The sequence below is a fragment of the Dendrobates tinctorius genome, unplaced genomic scaffold, assembly GCF_039654945.1.
Source record: "Dendrobates tinctorius isolate UK_male_01 unplaced genomic scaffold, ASM3965494v1 ptg000297l, whole genome shotgun sequence".
Lineage (NCBI taxonomy): Eukaryota > Metazoa > Chordata > Amphibia > Anura > Dendrobatidae > Dendrobates > Dendrobates tinctorius.
The window spans coordinates 2063258-2085642 of NW_027361964.1; the positions used below are offsets into that span (position 1 = coordinate 2063258).

Below are 22385 nucleotides of genomic sequence, written 5' to 3' on the forward strand. Positions count from 1 at the left end.
CGCCGGGCTCTTCAGCTAGTAATTTGTTATAAGTAACCACAGTTAGTTCCTGTGTCCGGGCAGCGCCGGGCTCTTCAGCTAGTAATTTGTTGTAAGTAACCACAGTTAGTTCCTGTGTCCGGGCAGCGCCGGGCTCTTCAGCTAGTAATTTGTTGTAAGTAACCACAGTTAGTTCCTATGTCCGGGCAGCGCCGGGCTCTTCAGCTAGTAATTTGTTGTAAGTAACCACAGTTAGTTCCTATGTCCGGGCAGCGCCGGGCTCTTCAGCTAGTAATTTGTTATAAGTAACCACAGTTAGTTCCTGTGTCCGGGCAGCGCCCGGCTCTCCAGCTAGTAATTTGTTATAAGTAACCACAGTTAGTTCCTATGTCCGGGCAGCGCCGGGCTCTTCAGCTAGTAATTTGTTATAAGTAACCACAGTTAGTTCCTGTGTCCGGGCAGTGCCGGGCTCTTCAGCTAGTAATTTGTTATAAGTAACCACAGTTAGTTCCTATGTCCGGGCAGCGCCGGGCTCTTCAGCTAGTAATTTGTTATAAGTAACCACAGTTAGTTCCTATGTCCGGGCAGCGCCGGGCTCTTCAGCTAGTAATTTGTTATAAGTAACCACAGTTAGTTCCTATGTCCGGGCAGCGCCGGGCTCTTCAGCTAGTAATTTGTTATAAGTAACCACAGTTAGTTCCTATGTCCGGGCAGTGCCGGGCTCTTCAGCTAGTAATTTGTTATAAGTAACCACAGTTAGTTCCTATGTCCGGGCAGCGCCGGGCTCTTCAGCTAGTATTGTGTGTTATCATTCTGCTTTTCAGCATCTCTTCCCCGTTCTTCACTTTCACTTTCTCTCTCGTGTCTTCCTGGTTGTGAACATTTTAGAAGATTGCGACTTTATGTGAGTATAAAATAAATGATAAACATTCAGGCTGATGATGGGGTTATATTGAGGAGTTGAACCCCCAGCTTCTCATAGCTGCTGTGTTTCTGGGGGAGGGGATCTGTGAGTTCCCAGGTAGTGAATCTTGGGCCGTGGACATCCAGGGTGAGGTGTGGGCTGTGGGGGACATCGGTCTGTGTGGCCGGTTTCACACATGGGACATTCTTGATCAGAGCACAGACCACGGTGTCCGGACCGGTCGGGGGTCTCCTGACCGAACATCTCACAGACCCCAGTAGGTCGTCACGCTGTTCCTCTTTTCTGCTTTCGCGCTCAGCTTTACTCCGTCCTCTCCTGTAACTGGGGGTTATTATATATAGTGATACATATTTATTTTCCTCACTGATATAGCTCCATGCCTCCATGATATACCAGAGCGCTGTACAAACATCACCCTCACTGTACCCATTGGGGCTCACAATCTACAATGCCTCTCTGTATGACATCATAGTGTGGGAATAAACTAGAGAATCCAGAGGAAATCCTGCAAACACGGAGAGACCATACAAACTCCTCACAGATGCTGTAATTGGTGGGATTTTGGAGTAGGACCCAGGGTTGAAAAGTAACAGTTCTAACCACTGAGCCTCTGTGCTGCCCTATATATAATGCAGTGATAACCCCTGAACCACTGCGTTCTGCCGTATATAGTACAGTAACCACTGAGTCACCGTGTTCCCCTATATATAGTAAAGTGCTGACCACTGAGCGACCATGTTCCCCTATATATACTACTATGCTAACTTCTGAACCACCGTGCTGCCCTTCATATACAGTACTAACCACTGAGCCAATATGCTGCCCTATATATACAGTAGTACTTATATATACTACAGTATTAACCACTAAGTTACCTTGCTCCCTTATATAGTGCAGTGATAACCGCTGAGTCACCATTCTGCCATATAAATAATACAGTTCTAACCACTGAGCCATCATGTTGCCTTATATATAGCACAGTGTTAACCACTGAGCCACTGTGCTGCCCTAAATATAATACAATGCTGACCACTGATCCATTGTGCTCCCCTATATATAGTACAGTGCTAACCACCTATATGTAGTACTTTGCTGACATATTGCATGACACATACAGTCATGGCCAAAAGTATTGACTCCCCTGCAATTCTGTCAGATAATACTCAGTTTCTTCCTGAAAATGATTGCAAACACAAATTCTTTGGTATTATTATCTTCATTTAATTTGTCTTAAATGAAAAAACACAAAAAGAATTGTCCTAAAGCCAAATTGGATATAATTCCACACCAAACATAAAAAAGAGGGTGGACAAAAGTATTGGCACTGTTGGAAAAATCCTGTGATGCTTCTCTAATTCGTGTAATTATCAGCACCTGTAACTTACCTGTGGCACCTAACAGGTGTTGGCAATAACTAAATCACACTTGCAGCCAGTTGACATGGATTAAAGTTGACTCAACCTCTGTCCTGTGTCCTTGTGTGCACCACATTGAGCATGGAGAAAAGAAAGAAGACCAAAGAACTGTCTGAGGACTTGAGAAACCAAATTGTGAGGAAGCATGAGCAATCTCAAGGCTACAAGTCCATCTCCAAAGACCTGAATGTTCCTGTGTCTACCGTGCGCAGTGTCATCAAGAAGTGTAAAGCCCATGGCACTGTGGCTAACCTCCCTAGATGTGGACGGAAAAGAAAAATTGACAAGAGATTTCAACGCAAGATTGTGCGGATGTTGGATAAAGAACCTCGACTAACATCCAAACAAGTTCAAGCTGCCCTGCAGTCTGAGGGGACAACAGTGTCAACCCGTACTATCCGTCGGCATCTGAAAGAAAAGGGACTGTATGGTAGGAGACCCAGGAAGACTCCACTTCTTACCCCGAGACATAAAAAAGCCAGGCTGGAGTTTGCCAAAACTTACCTGAAAAAGCCTAAAACGTTTTGGAAGAATGTTCTCTGGTCAGATGAGACAAAAGTAGAGCTTTTAGGGCAAAGGCATCAACATAGAGTTTACAGGAGAAAAAAAGAGGCATTCAAAGAAAAGAACACGGTCCCTACAGTCAAACATGGCGGAGGTTCCCTGATGTTTTGGGGTTGCTTTGCTGCCTCTGGCACTGGACTGCTTGACCGTGTGCATGGCGTTATGAAGTCGGAAGACTACCAACAAATTTTGCAGCATAATTTAGGGCCCAGTGTGAGAAAGCTGGGTCTACCTCAGAGGTCATGGGTCTTCCAGCAGGACAATAACCCAAAACACACTTCAAAAAGCACTAGAAAATGGTTTGAGAGAAAGCACTGGAGACTTCTAAGGTGGCCAGCAATGAGTCCAGACCTGAATCCCATAGAACACCTGTGGAGAGATCTAAAAATGGCAGTGTGGAGAAGGCACCCTTCAAATATCAGGGACCTGGAGCAGTTTGCCAAAGAAGAATGGTCTAAAATTCCAGCAGAGCATTGTAAGAAACTCATTGATGGTTACCGGAAGCGGTTGGTCGCAGTTATTTTGGCTAAAGGTTGTGCAACCAAGTATTAGGCTGAGGGTGCCAATACTTTTGTCTGGCTCATTTTTGGAGTTTTGTGTGAAATGATCAATGTTTTGCTTTTTGCTTCATTCTCTTTTGTGTTTTTTCATTTAAGACAAATTAAATGAAGATAATACCAAAGAATTTGTGTTTGCAATCATTTTCAGGAAGAAACTGAATATTATCTGACAGAATTGCAGGGGTGTCAATACTTTTGACCATGACTGTATGGACAGCTCTGGAGAAATTTTGGGTTCTCTCCTATACTTTAGTCTCTGGTGATAATGGTAACAGGATATGGTTTTGACACTTGTCCATATAACACATAGGGGCAGCTCTGGAGAAGTTCTGGGTTCCCTCCTGTGATTTAGTCTCTGGTGATAATGGTAACAGGATATGGTTCTGACACTTGTCCATATAACACATAGGGGCAGCTCTGGAGAAGTTCTGGGTTCCCTCCTATGATTTAGTCTCTGGTGATAATGGTACCAGGATATGGTTCTGACACTTGTCCATATAACACATAGGGGCAGCTCTAGAGAAGTTCTGGGTTCCCTCCTATCATTTAGTCTCTGGTGATAATGGTACCAGGATATGGTTCTGACACTTGTCCATATAACACATAGGGGCAGCTCTGGAGAAGTTCTGGGTTCCTTCCTATGATTTAGTCTCTGGTGATAATGGTACCAGGATATGGTTCTGACACTTGTCCATATAACACATAGGGGCAGTTCTGGAGAATTTCTGGGTTCCCTCCTATGATTTAGTCTCTGGTGATAATGGTACCAGGATATGGTTCTGACACTTGTCCATATAACACATAGGGGCAGCTCTGGAGAAGTTCTGGGTTCCCTCCTATGATTTAGTCTCTGGTGATAATGGTACCAGGATATGGTTCTGACACTTGTCCATATAACACATAGGGGCAGCTCTGGAGAAGTTCTGGGTTCCCTCCTATGATTTAGTCTCTGGTGATAATGGTACCAGGATATGGTTCTGACACTTGTCCATATAACACATAGGGGCAGCTCTAGAGAAGTTCTGGGTTCCCTCCTATGATTTAGTCTCTGGTGATAATGGTACCAGGATATGGTTCTGACACTTGTCCATATAACACATAGGGGCAGCTCTGGAGAAGTTCTGGGTTCCTTCCTATGATTTAGTCTCTGGTGATAATGGTACCAGGGTATGGTTCTGACACTTGTCCATATAACACATAGTGGCAGCTCTGGAGAAGTTCTGGGTTCCCTCCTATGATTTAGTCTCTGGTGATAATGGTACCAGGATATGGTTCTGACACTTGTCCATATAACACATAGGGGTAGCTCTAGAGAAGTTCTGGGTTCCCTCCTATGATTTAGTCTCTGGTGATAATGGTACCAGGGTATGGTTCTGACACTTGTCCATATAACACATAGGGGCAGCTCTGGAGAAGTTCTGGGTTCCTTCCTATGATTTAGTCTCTGGTGATAATGGTACCAGGGTATGGTTCTGACACTTGTCCACATAACACATAGGGGCAGCTCTGGAGAAGTTCTGGGTTCCCTCCTATGATTTAGTCTCTGGTGATAATGGTACCAGGATATGGTTCTGACACTTGTCCATATAACACATAGGGGCAGCTCTGGAGAAGTTCTGGGTTCCCTCCTATGATTTAGTCTCTGGTCATAATGGTACCAGGATATGGTTCTGACACTTGTCCATATAACACATAGGGGCAGCTCTGGAGAAGTTCTGGGTTCCTTCCTATGATTTAGTCTCTGGTGATAATGGTACCAGGGTATGGTTTTGACACTTGTCCATATAACACATAGGGGCAGCTCTGGAGAAGTTCTGGGTTCCCTCCTATGATTTAGTCTCTGGTGATAATGGTACCAGGATATGGTTCTGACACTTGTCCATATAACACATAGGGGCAGCTCTGGAGAAGTTCTGGGTTCCCTCCTATGATTTAGTCTCTGGTGATAATGGTACCAGGATATGGTTCTGACACTTGTCCATATAACACATAGTGGCAGCTCTGGAGAAGTTCTGGGTTCCCTCCTATGATTTAGTCTCTGGTGATAATGGTACCAGGGTATGGTTCTGACACTTGTCCATATAACACATAGGGGCAGCTCTAGAGAAGTTCTGGGTTCCCTCCTATGATTTAGTCTCTGGTGATAATGGTACCAGGATATGGTTCTGACACTTGTCCATATAACACATAGGGGCAGCTCTAGAGAAGTTCTGGGTTCCCTCCTATCATTTAGTCTCTGGTGATAATGGTACCAGGATATGGTTCTGACACTTGTCCATATAACACATAGGGGCAGCTCTGGAGAAGTTCTGGGTTCCTTTCTATGATTTAGTCTCTGGTGATAATGGTACCAGGATATGGTTCTGACACTTGTCCATATAACACATAGGGGCAGTTCTGGAGAATTTCTGGGTTCCCTCCTATGATTTAGTCTCTGGTGATAATGGTACCAGGATATGGTTCTGACACTTGTCCATATAACACATAGGGGCAGCTCTGGAGAAGTTCTGGGTTCCCTCCTATGATTTAGTCTCTGGTGATAATGGTACCAGGATATGGTTCTGACACTTGTCCATATAACACATAGGGGCAGCTCTGGAGAAGTTCTGGGTTCCCTCCTATGATTTAGTCTCTGGTGATAATGGTACCAGGATATGGTTCTGACACTTGTCCATATAACACATAGGGGCAGCTCTAGAGAAGTTCTGGGTTCCCTCCTATGATTTAGTCTCTGGTGATAATGGTACCAGGATATGGTTCTGACACTTGTCCATATAACACATAGGGGCAGCTCTGGAGAAGTTCTGGGTTCCTTCCTATTATTTAGTCTCTGGTGATAATGGTACCAGGATATGGTTCTGACACTTGTCCATATAACACATAGGGGCAGCTCTGGAGAAGTTCTGGGTTCCCTCCTATGATTTAGTCTCTGGTGATAATGGTACCAGGATATGGTTCTGACACTTGTCCATATAACACATAGGGACAGCTCTGGAGAAGTTCTGGGTTCCCTCCTATGATTTAGTCTCTGGTGATAATGGTACCAGGATATGGTTCTGACACTTGTCCATATAACACATAGGGGCAGCTCTGGAGAAGTTCTGGGTTCCTTCCTATGATTTAGTCTCTGGTGATAATGGTACCAGGGTATGGTTCTGACACTTGTCCATATAACACATAGTGGCAGCTCTGGAGAAGTTCTGGGTTCCCTCCTATGATTTAGTCTCTGGTGATAATGGTACCAGGATATGGTTCTGACACTTGTCCATATAACACATAGGGGCAGCTCTGGAGAAGTTCTGGGTTCCTTCCTATGATTTAGTCTCTGGTGATAATGGTACCAGGGTATGGTTCTGACACTTGTCCACATAACACATAGGGGCAGCTCTGGAGAAGTTCTGGGTTCCCTCCTATGATTTAGTCTCTGGTGATAATGGTACCAGGATATGGTTCTGACACTTGTCCATATAACACATAGGGGCAGCTCTGGAGAAGTTCTGGGTTCCTTCCTATGATTTAGTCTCTGGTGATAATGGTACCAGGGTATGGTTCTGACACTTGTCCACATAACACATAGGGGCAGCTCTGGAGAAGTTCTGGGTTCCCTCCTATGATTTAGTCTCTGGTGATAATGGTACCAGGGTATGGTTCTGACACTTGTCCATATAACACATAGGGGCAGCTCTGGAGAAGTTCTGGGTTCCTTCCTATGATTTAGTCTCTGGTGATAATGGTACCAGGATATGGTTCTGACACTTGTCCATATAACACATAGTGGCAGCTCTGGAGAAGTTCTGGGTTCCCTCCTATGATTTAGTCTCTGGTGATAATGGTACCAGGATATGGTTCTGACACTTGTCCATATAACACATAGTGGCAGCTCTGGAGAAGTTCTGGGTTCCCTCCTATGATTTAGTCTCTGGTGATAATGGTACCAGGATATGGTTCTGACACTTGTCCACATAACACATAGGGGCAGCTCTGGAGAAGTTCTGGGTTCCCTCCTATGATTTAGTCTCTGGTGATAATGGTACCAGGATATGGTTCTGACACTTGTCCATATAACACATAGGGGCAGCTCTGGAGAAGTTCTGGGTTCCTTCCTATGATTTAGTCTCTGGTGATAATGGTACCAGGATATGGTTCTGACACTTGTCCATATAACACATAGTGGCAGCTCTGGAGAAGTTCTGGGTTCCCTCCTATGATTTAGTCTCTGGTGATAATGGTACCAGGATATGGTTCTGACACTTGTCCATATAACACATAGTGGCAGCTCTGGAGAAGTTCTGGGTTCCCTCCTATGATTTAGTCTCTGGTGATAATGGTACCAGGATATGGTTCTGACACTTGTCCACATAACACATAGGGGCAGCTCTGGAGAAGTTCTGGGTTCCCTCCTATGATTTAGTCTCTGGTGATAATGGTACCAGGATATGGTTCTGACACTTGTCCATATAACACATAGGGGCAGCTCTGGAGAAGTTCTGGGTTCCTTCCTATGATTTAGTCTCTGGTGATAATGGTACCAGGATATGGTTCTGACACTTGTCCACATAACACATAGGGGCAGCTCTGGAGAAGTTCTGGGTTCCCTCCTATGATTTAGTCTCTGGTGATAAATTTAGAGTTGAGCGATACCGTCCGATACTTCAAAGTATCGTATCGGATGGTATCGGCCGATCTTTAAAAAAAGTATCGGTATCGCCGATTCCGATACCGGAAGTCCCATTCAAGTCTATGGGACTTCCGGTATCGGAATAAGAAAAACCCTTTCCTGCCCTTGTACAGCCTCTCTGGGGTCTGTACGGGCCTTTCGGGGGGCTGTGCCGGCCTGCCAGGGGGTCTGTGCAGGCTCCGGTGGTCTGTGCAGGCATCGTCCGATGGGACTACAAGTCCCATCGGGCGATGCCTGCTACCATGACAGTGATTGACACATTAGCCAATGATGGGACAGTAGTAGTCCCATCATCCGGCTAATGTGTTGAATGTAAAAAAAAAAAAAAAAATTACATGCTACATACATACAACATGCATACTACATAAATACTACATGCAACATACATACTACATATATACTACATACATACTACATATATACTACATACATACTACATATATACTACATACATACTACATATATACTACATGCATGCTACATACTACATGCTACATACATACTACATATATACTACATACATGCTACATACATACTACATATATACTACATACATGCTACATACATACTACATAAATACTACATGCATGCTACATATATACTACATACATACTACATATATACTACATGCATGCTACATACTACATGCTACATACATACTACATATATACTACATACATGCTACATACATACTACATATATACTACATACATGCTACATACATACTACATATATACTACATGCATGCTACATACATACCACATATATACTACATACATACTACATACAATACATTCATACAATACATACATAGACATACAGTACATATAACATAGAGTAACATACTTACCAATACTTGTCACATTGTTCCCCGAAGCCATTGTCTATTCCGGGATAAATATTAACATAACAAACCACAAAAATACTCACCCACGATCCGAAGCAGTCCACGAGTGTGTCCCACGACGATCTTGGGTAGAGAACTGCAGCATCAGATGATGCTGTCGTTCTCTACGGGCTGCAGGAATCCAATGACGGAAGGTAGGTATCCTTCCGCACTGTATTCCTCCGCCACTTAAAAAAAAAAAGTCCCTAGTCTCACTTTATGCCATTGCTGTGTGGGAATTTCCCATATGTATGTAGTATGTAGTATGAATGTAGTATATATGTAGTATGCATGTAGTATATATGTAGTATGTATGTAGCATGTATGTAGTATGTATGTAGCATGCATGTAGTATGTATGTAGTATGTATGTAGCATGCAGTATGTATGTAGTATGTATGTAGTATATATGTAGTATGTATGTGGTATGTATGTAGCATGCATGTAGTATGTATGTAGCATGCATGTAGTATGTATGTAGCATGCATGTAGTATGTATGTAGTATGTATGTAGCATGCAGTATGTAGCATGTATGTAGTATGTAGTATATATGTAGTATGTATGTAGCATGCATGTAGTATGTATGTAGTATGTATGTAGCATGCAGCATGTATGTAGCATGTATGTAGTATGTATGTAGTATATATGTAGTATGTATGTAGCATGCATGTATGTAGTATGTATGTAGCATGCAGTATGTATGTAGCATGTATGTAGTATGTATGTAGTATATATGTAGTATGTATGTAGCATGCATGTAGTATGTATGTAGTATGTATGTAGCATGCAGCATGTATGTAGCATGTATGTAGTATGTATGTAGTATGTATGTAGTATGTATGTAGTATGTATGTATGTAGTATGTATGTAGCATGCAGTATGTATGTAGCATGTATGTAGTATGTATGTAGTATATATGTAGTATGTATGTAGCATGCATGTAGTATGTATGTAGCATGCATGTAGTATGTATGTAGTATTTTTTTTTTTTTTTTTAACATTTAACACATTAGCCGGATGATGGGACTACTACTGTCCCATCATTGGCTAATGTGTCAATCACTGTCATGGTAGCAGGCATCGCCCGATGGGACTTGTAGTCCCATCGGACGATGCTTGCACAGACCCCCGGACATCAGCACAGCCCCCCGGCAGGCCGGCACAGCCCCCCGGCAGGCCGGTACAGACCCCCACAGGGTGCACAGACCACCGGCAGGCCGGCACAGCCCCCCGGCAGGCCGGTACAGACCCCGGGCAGTCCACACAGCCCCCCGGCAGGCCGGCACAGCCCCCCGGCAGGCCGGCAGAGACCCCCGGAAGGCCCGAAATGACGGCGCATCATGATGCGCACACACCGCGCATCATGATGACGTCAGGCCGTCAATCAACTGAACTTCCGATTCCGATGCCGAATTCCGATATTGAAAAAATATCGGAAGTCGGTATCGGAATTCCGATACAGCAAGTATCGGCCGATACCCGATACTTGCGGTATCGGAATGCTCAACACTAGTGATAATGGTACCAGGATATGGTTCTGACACTTGTCCATATAACACATAGGGGCAGCTCTGGAGAAGTTCTGGGTTCCTTCCTATGATTTAGTCTCTGGTGATAATGGTAACAGGATATGGTTCTGACACTTGTCCATATAACACATAGGGGCAGCTCTGGAGAAGTTCTGGGTTCCCTCCTATGATTTAGTCTCTGGTCATAATGGTACCAGGATATGGTTCTGACACTTGTCCATATAACACATAGGGACAGCTCTGGAGAAGTTCTGGGTTCCCTCCTATGATTTAGTCTCTGGTGATAATGGTACCAGGATATGGTTCTGACACTTGTCCATATAACACATAGGGGCAGCTCTGGAGAAGTTCTGGGTTCCCTCCTATGATTTAGTCTCTGGTGATAATGGTACCAGGATATGGTTCTGACACTTGTCCATATAACACATAGGGGCAGCTCTAGAGAAGTTCTGGGTTCCCTCCTATGATTTAGTCTCTGGTGATAATGGTACCAGGGTATGGTTCTGACACTTGTCCATATAACACATAGGGGCAGCTCTGGAGAAGTTCTGGGTTCCTTCCTATGATTTAGTCTCTGGTGATAATGGTACCAGTGTATGGTTCTGACACTTGTCCATATAACACATAGGGGCAGCTCTGGAGAAGTTCTGGGTTCCCTCCTATGATTTAGTCTCTGGTGATAATGGTACCAGGATATGGTTCTGACACTTGTCCATATAACACATAGGGGCAGCTCTGGAGAAGTTCTGGGTTCCCTCCTATGATTTAGTCTCTGGTGATAATGGTACCAGGATATGGTTCTGACACTTGTCCATATAACACATAGGGGCAGCTCTGGAGAAGTTCTGGGTTCCCTCCTATGATTTAGTCTCTGGTGATAATGGTACCAGGATATGGTTCTGACACTTGTCCATATAACACATAGGGGCAGCTCTGGAGAAGTTCTGGGTTCCCTCCTATGATTTAGTCTCTGGTCATAATGGTACAAGGATATGGTTCTGACACTTGTCCATATAACACATAGGGACAGCTCTGGAGAAGTTCTGGGTTCCCTCCTATGATTTAGTCTCTGGTGATAATGGTACCAGGATATGGTTCTGACACTTGTCCATATAACACATAGGGGCAGCTCTGGAGAAGTTCTGGGTTCCCTCCTATGATTTAGTCTCTGGTGATAATGGTACCAGGATATGGTTCTGACACTTGTCCATATAACACATAGGGGCAGCTCTAGAGAAGTTCTGGGTTCCCTCCTATGATTTAGTCTCTGGTGATAATGGTACCAGGATATGGTTCTGACACTTGTCCATATAACACATAGGGGCAGCTCTAGAGAAGTTCTGGGTTCCCTCCTATGATTTAGTCTCTGGTGATAATGGTACCAGGGTATGGTTCTGACACTTGTCCATATAACACATAGGGGCAGCTCTGGAGAAGTTCTGGGTTCCCTCCTATGATTTAGTCTCTGGTGATAATGGTACCAGGGTATGGTTCTGACACTTGTCCATATAACACATAGGGGCAGCTCTGGAGAAGTTCTGGGTTCCCTCCTATGATTTAGTCTCTGGTGATAATGGTACCAGGATATGGTTCTGACACTTGTCCATATAACACATAGGGACAGCTCTGGAGAAGTTCTGGGTTCCCTCCTATGATTTAGTCTCTGGTCATAATGGTACAAGGATATGGTTCTGACACTTGTCCATATAACACATAGGGACAGCTCTGGAGAAGTTCTGGGTTCCTTCCTATGATTTAGTCTCTGGTGATAATGGTACCAGGATATGGTTCTGACACTTGTCCATATAACACATAGGGGCAGCTCTGGAGAAGTTCTGGGTTCCCTCCTATGATTTAGTCTCTGGTCATAATGGTACAAGGATATGGTTCTGACACTTGTCCATATAACACATAGGGACAGCTCTGGAGAAGTTCTGGGTTCCCTCCTATGATTTAGTCTCTGGTGATAATGGTACCAGGATATGGTTCTGACACTTGTCCATATAACACATAGGGGCAGCTCTGGAGAAGTTCTGGGTTCCCTCCTATGATTTAGTCTCTGGTGATAATGGTACCAGGATATGGTTCTGACACTTGTCCATATAACACATAGGGGCAGCTCTGGAGAAGTTCTGGGTTCCCTCCTATGATTTAGTCTCTGGTCATAATGGTACAAGGATATGGTTCTGACACTTGTCCATATAACACATAGGGACAGCTCTGGAGAAGTTCTGGGTTCCCTCCTATGATTTAGTCTCTGGTGATAATGGTACCAGGGTATGGTTCTGACACTTGTCCATATAACACATAGGGGCAGCTCTGGAGAAGTTCTGGGTTCCCTCCTATGATTTAGTCTCTGGTGATAATGGTACCAGGATATGGTTCTGACACTTGTCCATATAACACATAGGGGCAGCTCTAGAGAAGTTCTGGGTTCCCTCCTATGATTTAGTCTCTGGTGATAATGGTACCAGGATATGGTTCTGACACTTGTCCATATAACACATAGGGGCAGCTCTAGAGAAGTTCTGGGTTCCCTCCTATGATTTAGTCTCTGGTGATAATGGTACCAGGGTATGGTTCTGACACTTGTCCATATAACACATAGGGGCAGCTCTGGAGAAGTTCTGGGTTCCCTCCTATGATTTAGTCTCTGGTGATAATGGTACCAGGGTATGGTTCTGACACTTGTCCATATAACACATAGGGGCAGCTCTGGAGAAGTTCTGGGTTCCCTCCTATGATTTAGTCTCCAATGATAACAGCGTCAGGATATCGTTCTTACACTTATCCATATGACATATCTGGGCAGTTCTGGATTATCTTTCTCCAGTGGTATGTCAGAGGTCTGGTCTCAGACTTCCATCATTGCAGTTTTGTTTTTCTTCTCTGTAGAGCTCTGGGACGGTGGTCATCATGTCCTACTTCTCCTGCCTGGTAAGATGTGGTCCTGTCCATACTTCCCATATTGCCTGTCACATGGAGTTGTGGTCACCATTACTCATCCATATACTGGTCTTCTCTCCTCAGGTTTCTATCGTCTGCTACCCTTTTGCGTGTTTTGGGGTCATTTTACGTTACTCGGTATCAGTGTTGGTGTCTCTGGTAAGGATGAAGTGTAACATTTACTCATTATTATTATTGCCGCCATTATATCTGCCTCTCTCCATTCTACACAGATTTGTGGCTCCCTTTTCTCCCGTCGTGTTGTTGGGATTTTCTCGCGCTCGGCCACGGTTGACTACGAGTGGCTGATGACAGCCTTGAAATCCCCCATGTTTACTGGTCTTGTGGCAGAGCCCCGACCTGTGTACATCTCCAACAGAGACGAGCATCACTTCCGAAAGGCTGTCCAAGATTGTGACTTCGCCATTCTATATCACACCAAGAACCGAGGGAGGATCAACATCATCAACGTGACGGACTCCATATATGACGAGGAGCTGACATACATGGCTTCTTCTAAAGGTAGAGTCTGGTGATGGCTGTGATTGTTCCTATGGTCACTGGGTGGTGGCAATGATTGTACCCTGAGATCGACAAGCTCCAGCTCGGATCGGCATATCTTTCTGATGATTTCAGGTCTGTGGGGAATAATTGGAACGTTTATTTTACTTTAAGGAAGGGACAATGTGATTGTGTTGGTGGATGACCTGGAGAAGAGCGACTACCAAGAGAAGTGCCGCATTCTGGACGGTCAGCCCGGTATCACCATAAACTCCCGAGACCTGATACTGGTCACCAGCAACGAGAAGAGGCAGCCACAGCTACTGGATCAAAAGCTGCAGGACATCAAGGCCAACATCTCTGCTGGTAAATAGTCATTCCTGAGGATTGGACAGGTTGTAGGCGGTGCAGTATTGTAACGCTGCCACATATTAGTACCTTGGGGCTCCTGGCTGGGGAAATCTTTAGGGTAAATGTCAGAATAAGCGCATTGATCTCTGACTCGTCTTTGTCTCCTACAGGGTCTTGGACTACAGTAAATTTGTGGAATTATTTGGTAAGAAAATCTGCAAGGTCTGGAGTTAAAATAAGTCTCTGCACATTCTGAACTTTATCTAACTCGGTCTCTTCTGTATTGGAATTTCTTGCTTGTTTCGGCCCCAGAATGATTCACTTTTATCTCTGCCATTGGCCCAGAGTACGACCAGTCATCTATGTAAGACACGCTGACAAGCAAAAAATACAAAACCGATGGCAGAATTGCTGGGTCTGACTCATCCAACATTGCATATGATGAAAGAAAAAGTTGTCTGTATTAAAAAAAAAAAAAATGGCACCAATGAAAACCACAGCTCTCCCTGCAAAAACTGGGGCCTCACACGGCTCTGTCTACATAAAAATGCCAAATGTGACGGTCTCATAATATGGGGAAAACCCTTCCAAAAATTTTTTGTGTAAAAGTAGTACCGTCATTTATGAGGTTTTTAGGTTTTATTTTCTTATTGACCAGCAGAATAAGAAAATATTAATCAATTAAATTAGAGTGTGAACAGTGCGTAAAAAAAAATCAAAATCAAAATTATTTTTACATTCCATCTCTAAAAAGTGTAATAAAAAGTGATCAAAAAGTCATGTGAACCAGAAACCAGCAACAGTGAAAACTGCGTCTTATTCTGCAAAATTGTAGAGAAGTAGCTCTCAGAAGACGGTGACACAGAAAGAAATGGTTGTGTTGTTTTCAGAGTATTGATTGGACAAAAGTGTTGAGACATAAATGTGGTGTCGCCATAATCTCACGGACTCTCATAATGAAGAAAACACCTGATTTGTGCAGCACCTGAAGAGCAGAAAGTAGAAAATCTAAAAAAAAAGTTATTTTTCTAATTCTCCATATAAGCAGCAAATAAAAGTTTGTTAATAAACTATAGGTACCCCAGAAAGCTGCCGCTGACAAATACGGCTCGTCCCAGAATAAAGACGTCACACAGCGACATTGGCAGATAAAAGTCCTAGAGCTCCTGGAATCTGTCAAAACAGAAAAAAATGCTTTGTCCTAGAAAACCAAAATGGGCCAGACATTGAGGAGCTAAACGGTCGCTCCACTACTTTTGTTTTAATACCCTATCCTAAGGACATCCCCAGTGCGGTGCCTCCAGACGAGTTTCAGCAGCTGCAGAGCTGAACAGTACAGATCTCATTGTGTGGTTGGTGGTGGCCACTGCTGGGTGCTGCTGACCCACATGGAGTGGATGTGTGGCATCCATGCCCCGGCCCAGCAGGTCTAGTATTCTATCACTAACACTTCCAGGTTTAGCTTACACGTAGCCTCTGTCCCTGTTTCCTGCCATCTCAGGGTCCCCACTATCCTACAGTTATCTTCTTCACTTCTGGCCCTGTACCACTGATGTTATCTCCTGTCTCGCTGTTCTGGGCCTCTGGACTAGCCATCCTTATTCCAGCTCCACTGTCACTTATCGGACCCTATTACAGACTTGCTACCTCTGCCCTTCCTTCCCTCACCTAGGCAATCAGGTCTCTTCACTCCAAGTTCTCACTTCTCTCCCTATCACTCTTTGGCCAGCAGTTATGGAGTAACCCCTTCTGCTCCTCTGGCCCTGTACCACTGATGTTATCTCCTGTCTCGCTGTTCTGGGCCTCTGGACTAGCCATCCTTATTCCAGCTCCACCGTCACTTATCGGACCCTATTACAGACTTGCTTCCTCTGCCCTTCCTTCCCTCACCTAGGCAATCAGGTCTCTTCACTCCAAGTTCTCACTTCTCTCCCTATCACTCTTTGGCCAGCAGTTATGGAGTAACCCCTTCTGCTCCTCTGGCCCTGTACCACTGATGTTATCTCCTGTCTCGCTGTTCTGGGCCTCTGGACTAGCCATCCTTATTCCAGCTCCACCGTCACTTATCGGACCCTATTACAGACTTGCTTCCTCTGCCCTTCCTTCCCTCACCTAGGCAATCAGGTCTCTTCACTCCAAGTTCTCACTTCTCTCCCTATCACTCTTTGGCCAGCAGTTATGGAGTAACCCCTTCTGCTCCTCTGGCCCTGTACCACTGATGTTATCTCCTGTCTCTCTGTTCTGGGCCTCTGGACTAGCCATCCTTATTCCAGGTCCACCGTCACTTATCGGACCCTATTACAGACTTGCTACCTCTGCCCTTCCTTCCCTCACCTTGGCAGTCAGGTCTCTTCACTCCGAGTTCTCACTTCTCTCCCTATCACTCTCTGACCAGCAGTTATGGAGTAACCCCTTCTGCTCCTCTTGCCAGGGCTGGCTATCTGTTAACCATTCCGTGGCTCTGTGTCTGCAGTGTGCGCTCTCTCTAGAATTATCCCATCTCTTGAATACCAGACATTATCCATTACATTCCGAAAGAAAGTCACAAATCGTAAGAGATCGGGCACCTATCATAACAGCAAGTAACAGCAGCACAATCTGTAGGGAGTACTGGCAATCTTATAAACCTTTCACGTGGGTATGACCGACGTAAGGGAACCTGTCACCCGCTTAACGCTGCCCAACAATGAGCAGCGGGAATCCAAGCCTGGCTGTGCGACTGCAGGCAGGGATGTCACTCTGAAATGTGCCAACGTCAGAGAAGATATAGTTGTAGAGCTTCTCCCACTCAGCCTAAGGGGGAGTATACATGGCAGCAGCCGTGCTGTGGGGGGGTTTGGTGCCCGAGTCTTTGTCAGTTTCCCATTAAGGAAGAGGACGTAGATGTGACATGACCCTCCGTCAGCTCTGACCTCTTCACCTGCTCTGGATGCCAAGTCTAACTGAATTTCTTCTTTCCAGGATTCTATGGCTGTTTGGGTCCATAATAATGTGAGTTACATGAGGATATTGTCCAAGATGGCTCTTCAGTGTCTTCTCCTCTGTTCCTCCTCTGTGTCTCCTCTGCTGCTTGCTATCACTGTACTATATGATTACTATACAGTTACTTTTCCAGCTCGTTTTGTCCAGTATTATCTGTGTTACATTGTGTTTCCTTTTTACAGATCTCTGCAGTTTTCTCTTCTACGGCAGTGGTAAGAAATCATCTTTACCAACTTCAGATCTTAAATCACACCGTTACATATGGGGGATTACACCGTGTCGGATCACACACTGGACAGTTATAAAGTAGGTGAAATTAGTATTGAACAAGTCACTAATTTTCTAACTAAATCTGTTTCTAAAGGTGCTATTGACATGAAATTCTCTCCAGATGTCGGAAACAACCCATCCAATCCACACAGGAAAGAAATCACCGTAGATGCCCATTAATTATGCGTAATAATGAGAAATTACATCAGGAAAAAGTATTGAACAGGTTTACTGAAATTTATTTAATGCTTCGTACAAAAGCCTTCCTTGATGATGAAGCGTCAAGATGTCTCCTGCATGGAGAAACTAGTTGCAGGCATTGCTCAGGTGGAATTTTGGCCCATTCTTCCACACAAACACTTGTCACATCCTGAAGCCTCCATGACTCCTTCTATGATCTCTGAGCCTTATTTCCTTCCATACATTTTTTCTTGGATTTAGGTCCGGTGATCGGCTCGGCCATTCTCTAGCAGCTTTATTTTCCTTCTCTGAAACCATTTCAGAGTTTCCTTGGGATCATCTTGCTTAAATCTCCACCCACGTTTCATCTTCATCACCCACGTAGATGGCAGCAGAGAATGTCTCAGTACAATTGTCCATTCAGCCTTCCTTCACTGAAATGAAGTTTGCCAGTGCCACATGCTGAAAAACAGCCCCACACCATGATGTTCCCACCTCCAAACTTTACTGCTGGTATGGAGTTTTTGGGGTGATATTCAGTGCCTTTTGACACCCAAATATGATGTGTATTATGGCATCTAAAGAGTACAATTTTGGTCTCATCTGACCAGACTATAATCTCTCAGTATTTCACAGGCTTGTCTAAACGTTGTTGATCAAACTGTAAATGTGCTTGAACATGCTTATAACTCAGCAATGGAGTCTTGTGTGGTGAGCGTGAATACAGACCATAGAAGTTGTGCTGTGAGCATGCATGCAGGTCATTGGGGTTGCATGGAGAGCGTGCATACAGGCCATTGAGGTTGAGTGAGGAACGTGCATATAGGCCATGGAGGGTGAGTGCATTACTTACAGTTTTCTGTGAAACAATTGTACCTGCTGATTCCAGGTCTTTCTGTGGCTCTCCACAGGTGTCATTGGCTCCTGGAGAATTCTTCTGATAATTCTTTTCAGTCGTCTTTCTGAAATCTTGTGGGGAGCACCTGGTAATGTCCGATTTATGGTCAAAACTTGCAGGGGACAGGCGGTCGTGGACGGTTTATGTTAAAATCTTGTGGGAAACACCTGGTTATGGCCGATTTATGGTGAAATCTTGCTGGTAGCAGCTGTTCATAGCCAGTTTATGGTGAAATCTTGCGAGGAGAAGCTGGTTTTGGATGATTTATTGTGAAATCCCACGTGTCGCCGGTTTATGGTGAAGTCTTACTGAAAGCAGCTGGTCGTGGACGGTTTATGGTAAAATCTTGTGGGAAACACCAGGTCATGGATGGTTTATGGTGAAGTCTTACCGAAAACAGCTGGTCGTGGCTGGTTTATGGTGAAATCTTGCAGGGACCACCAGGTCATGGATGGTTTATGGTGAAATCTTCCAGGGAGCAGCTGGTCTTGGCTGGTTTATGGTGAAATCTTGCAGGGAGCGCCTGGTCATGGTCGGTTTATGGTGAAATCTTGCGAGGAGCACCTGATCATGGTCGGTTTATGGTGAAATCTTGCAGGGAGCACCTGGTCATGGCTGGTTTATGGTGAAATCTTGCGTGGAGCACCTGGTCATGGCCAGTTTATGGTGAAGTCTTGCGGGGAGCTCCTGGTCATGGCTGGTTTATGGTGAAATCTTGCAGGGAGCACCTTGTAATGGCTGGTTTATGGTGAAATCTTGCGTGGAGCACCTGATCATGGCTGGTTTATGGTGAAATCTTGCGTGGAGCACCTGATCATGGCTGGTTTATGGTGACATTTTTCGTGGAGCACCTGGTCATGGTCAGTTTATGGTGAAATCTTGTGGGGAGCACCTGGTCATGGTCGGTTTATGGTGAAATCTTGTGGGGAGCACCTGGTCATGGCTGGTTTATGGTGAAATCTTGCGTGGAGCACCTGATCATGGCTGGTTTATGGTGAAATCTTTTGTGGAGCACCTGGTCACGGCTGGTTTATGGTGAAATCTTGGAGGGAGCACCTGGTCATGGTCGTTTTATGGTGAAATCTTGTGGGGAGCACCTGGTCATGGCTGGTTTATGGTGAAATCTTGCGTGGTGCACCTGTTCATGGTCAGTTTATGGTGAAATCTTGCATGGAGCACCTGGTCATGGCTGGTTTATGGTGAAATCTTGCAGGGAGCACCTGGTCATGGTCGGTTTATGGTAAAATCTTGTGGGGAGCACCTGATCATGGCTGGTTTATGGTGAAATCTTGCGTGGAGCACCTAATCATGGCTGGTTTATGGTGAAATCTTTCGTGGAGCACCTGGTCATGGTCGGTTTATGGTGAAATCTTGTAGGGAGCACCTGGTCATGGCGGTTTATGATAAAATTATGTTCTTTCCACTTCCGTATTATGGCCCCAGTTTAGATATTCTTCTGTAACCAATGCCATCAGTATGTTTTGCAACTATATGGTTGTGAAGGCCTTGAGACAGCTCACTGGGTTTTACCATCATGAGATGTTTCTTATATGGCCCCTTGGTAATACCACTCCATTTTATAGGCATCAGGTGAACCGGCTGATATTATTTGTCACTAAGTGGCAGGATTGCTTTCTAATTACTGATAGATTTCAGCCAGTTTCAGGACTTTCTAGGGATTTTTGCTCCTCTTTTTCTTCTTCACGTGTTCAGTACTTTTCCCTTCTCCATTTCCCATTACTACACATAATGCATGGACTTCTATGGTGAATTCTCTGCCTCTGTGGATTGGATGGGTTATTACTGACATCTGGGAAGAATTTCATGTCAATAGCACTTTTACAAATAGATTTACTTAGAAAACTGGTGACGTGTTCAATACTTATTTCACCCGCAGTATATGAGGGGATCACAGTGCTTGGGGTCACACACATTCCATAGTAATAAGGTTACATGTCTGTGGCTCTGATCTGTTGAGTAGTTCTTGGTTCTTTTTTTCTAGTTTTCAGTTGTAAAACTGCTTGACTTATTGACACTTCTAAAATCTCGTAATTATGATCTTTTTTTTTTTTACAATGTTTCTGCCCAGTTCCGCCAACTTCTTGAAGTGGCTGGATCTTTTTGGAGAGGGAGGGCTGAGCGCGGCCAATAAGCCACCATAATTCACTCGCTAAAGTCGGGTATACTAAGACAAATATGGACGTCAGGCCCCAACCGGAAACCATTGGTCTTCACCTCTTGGCCCAGTTTACTCCAGAGAACTTTTCATCCAGACTGAACAAAACGTCTAAAATCTCTCTTCTTTCTAGCCTTACAGAAGAAGTGGACAAGGCGAGCTGGATGAGGTAACGGATAGTATAGTGAAATCACGTGATCAATGACCACCACTTGGCCTGAGGAAGGGCGACGTCAGATGTGAGGAAAGTGCGAGCGCGTCATAAACATATATTAATAACTGACTATAATACTATAGAATCTGATAGATTGTAGCACAATAGGTAAGAAAGTGACAGGAGGAAAAGGGCGATCAAATATTTACATTGAGAGTGTCGCGCAATCTCATCCGGGAAATTTGATCCACGTCAAATTTACCCCCACACATCAGATGCGCGATATTCCGCTCCGAGGCTTCTCCAGACTGCAAAGCGTAATCAATTTAGGTAGAAAAGATGTCACATAGTGGCCTTAGCCGTCCGCCCACATCCCTGGTCCAGTCATATTCTCTCTGGTCTTCACTAAAAGTGACCGGTGCCGGGTGCGCGGGGGTTGGCAGAGGGCAGGAGGAGGACAAGATTTGGCATTTTTATAGCCTCTCAGTCCCCTTGATAAGTGATAAAACCTCTGTAATCTCTTTGCTTTTGGGTCCCGGCTTCAGTTTCTGCTGCCCCATTGTGTAGACCCTGCAGGGACGTTACATAACCGCGGCAGCCATAAGAGGCGCTATGATTTGTGACATCACTGTGACACCTCATTCATGTGATGACATCACATATGATGTGTCACCCTGCCGGAGCAGAACCTGGAATGGCCGAGGCTCCGCTCGCTGCCTCCGTTGTGTCCCTTCCCATTACACAGGTCCTGTACATGACGCAGATGCCCCTATAATCTAGTTTTCTTTGGTCTTTCAGCCGTTACTTGCCTGACCCAGAGCGGAGCTTTTTGGCCCGGTTCTGTCACCTCCTCTCGTCACATCCTTCTTATGGCTCGCCCCAGCTGTCAGCACTGAAGAATCCCCAGATGAAGGATATATGTCCAACAATGGAAAGAGAAACATAAAAATCCATAAGAATGTGACGCATTTTGCTGACCATGTGAGGTTACATTTCATTACTCGAAGGAAGATTCTGTCCAACAGAGAAACCTCCTATTCCGTGATGACACATTGGACTGACACATTGTGGCTTCAGAGGAGAGGAGTCGCCCCAATAAACCCGTCACACACCATACAGCCGCAGTTTCTCTTATTTCTGGTGACTTTTTATTACTTGTGGTTTCATCTCATAATTGATCACATCCGCTTGGGGGTCATTTATGGAGTCAATTTCAGAGAAGATCAAAAGTTTATCTAAAGTTTCGCGACAAAGCTTGTGTCTTCTGGGGTCAGAAACATCTGTTTTCTAAGTTGTGAAGGCTTCTGTATTCTGTGTATGAATGAATGAAGATGGGGATGATATTATGTAGCTGCACTCGTTGTCTCACAGAGAAAATTAATTAATAAAAC

The 22385-nt window shown here is 44.6% G+C and overlaps 1 protein-coding gene across 2 annotated transcripts; it reads left to right on the forward strand.

The window, feature by feature from the left end:
* Positions 1-756: 756 nt before the first annotated feature.
* On the forward strand, positions 757-22108 carry LOC141073140 (uncharacterized). 2 transcript variants are annotated; one of them, XM_073560505.1, is made up of 10 exons: positions 757-883; positions 13432-13473; positions 13567-13641; positions 13716-14004; positions 14158-14349; positions 14505-14539; positions 17296-17325; positions 17499-17528; positions 20974-21009; positions 21793-22108. In XM_073560505.1, the coding sequence occupies exons 2-10, from the start codon at positions 13453-13455 to the stop codon at positions 21805-21807; spliced, it is 723 nt and encodes a 240-aa protein (XP_073416606.1). In that variant the 5' UTR covers positions 757-883; positions 13432-13452; the 3' UTR covers positions 21808-22108. The 2 variants fall into 2 exon arrangements, with proteins under 2 accessions (XP_073416606.1, XP_073416605.1); XM_073560504.1 differs by lacking the exons at positions 20974-21009; positions 21793-22108 and adding an exon at positions 20754-20950.
* The last annotated feature ends 277 nt before the right edge of the window (positions 22109-22385 follow it).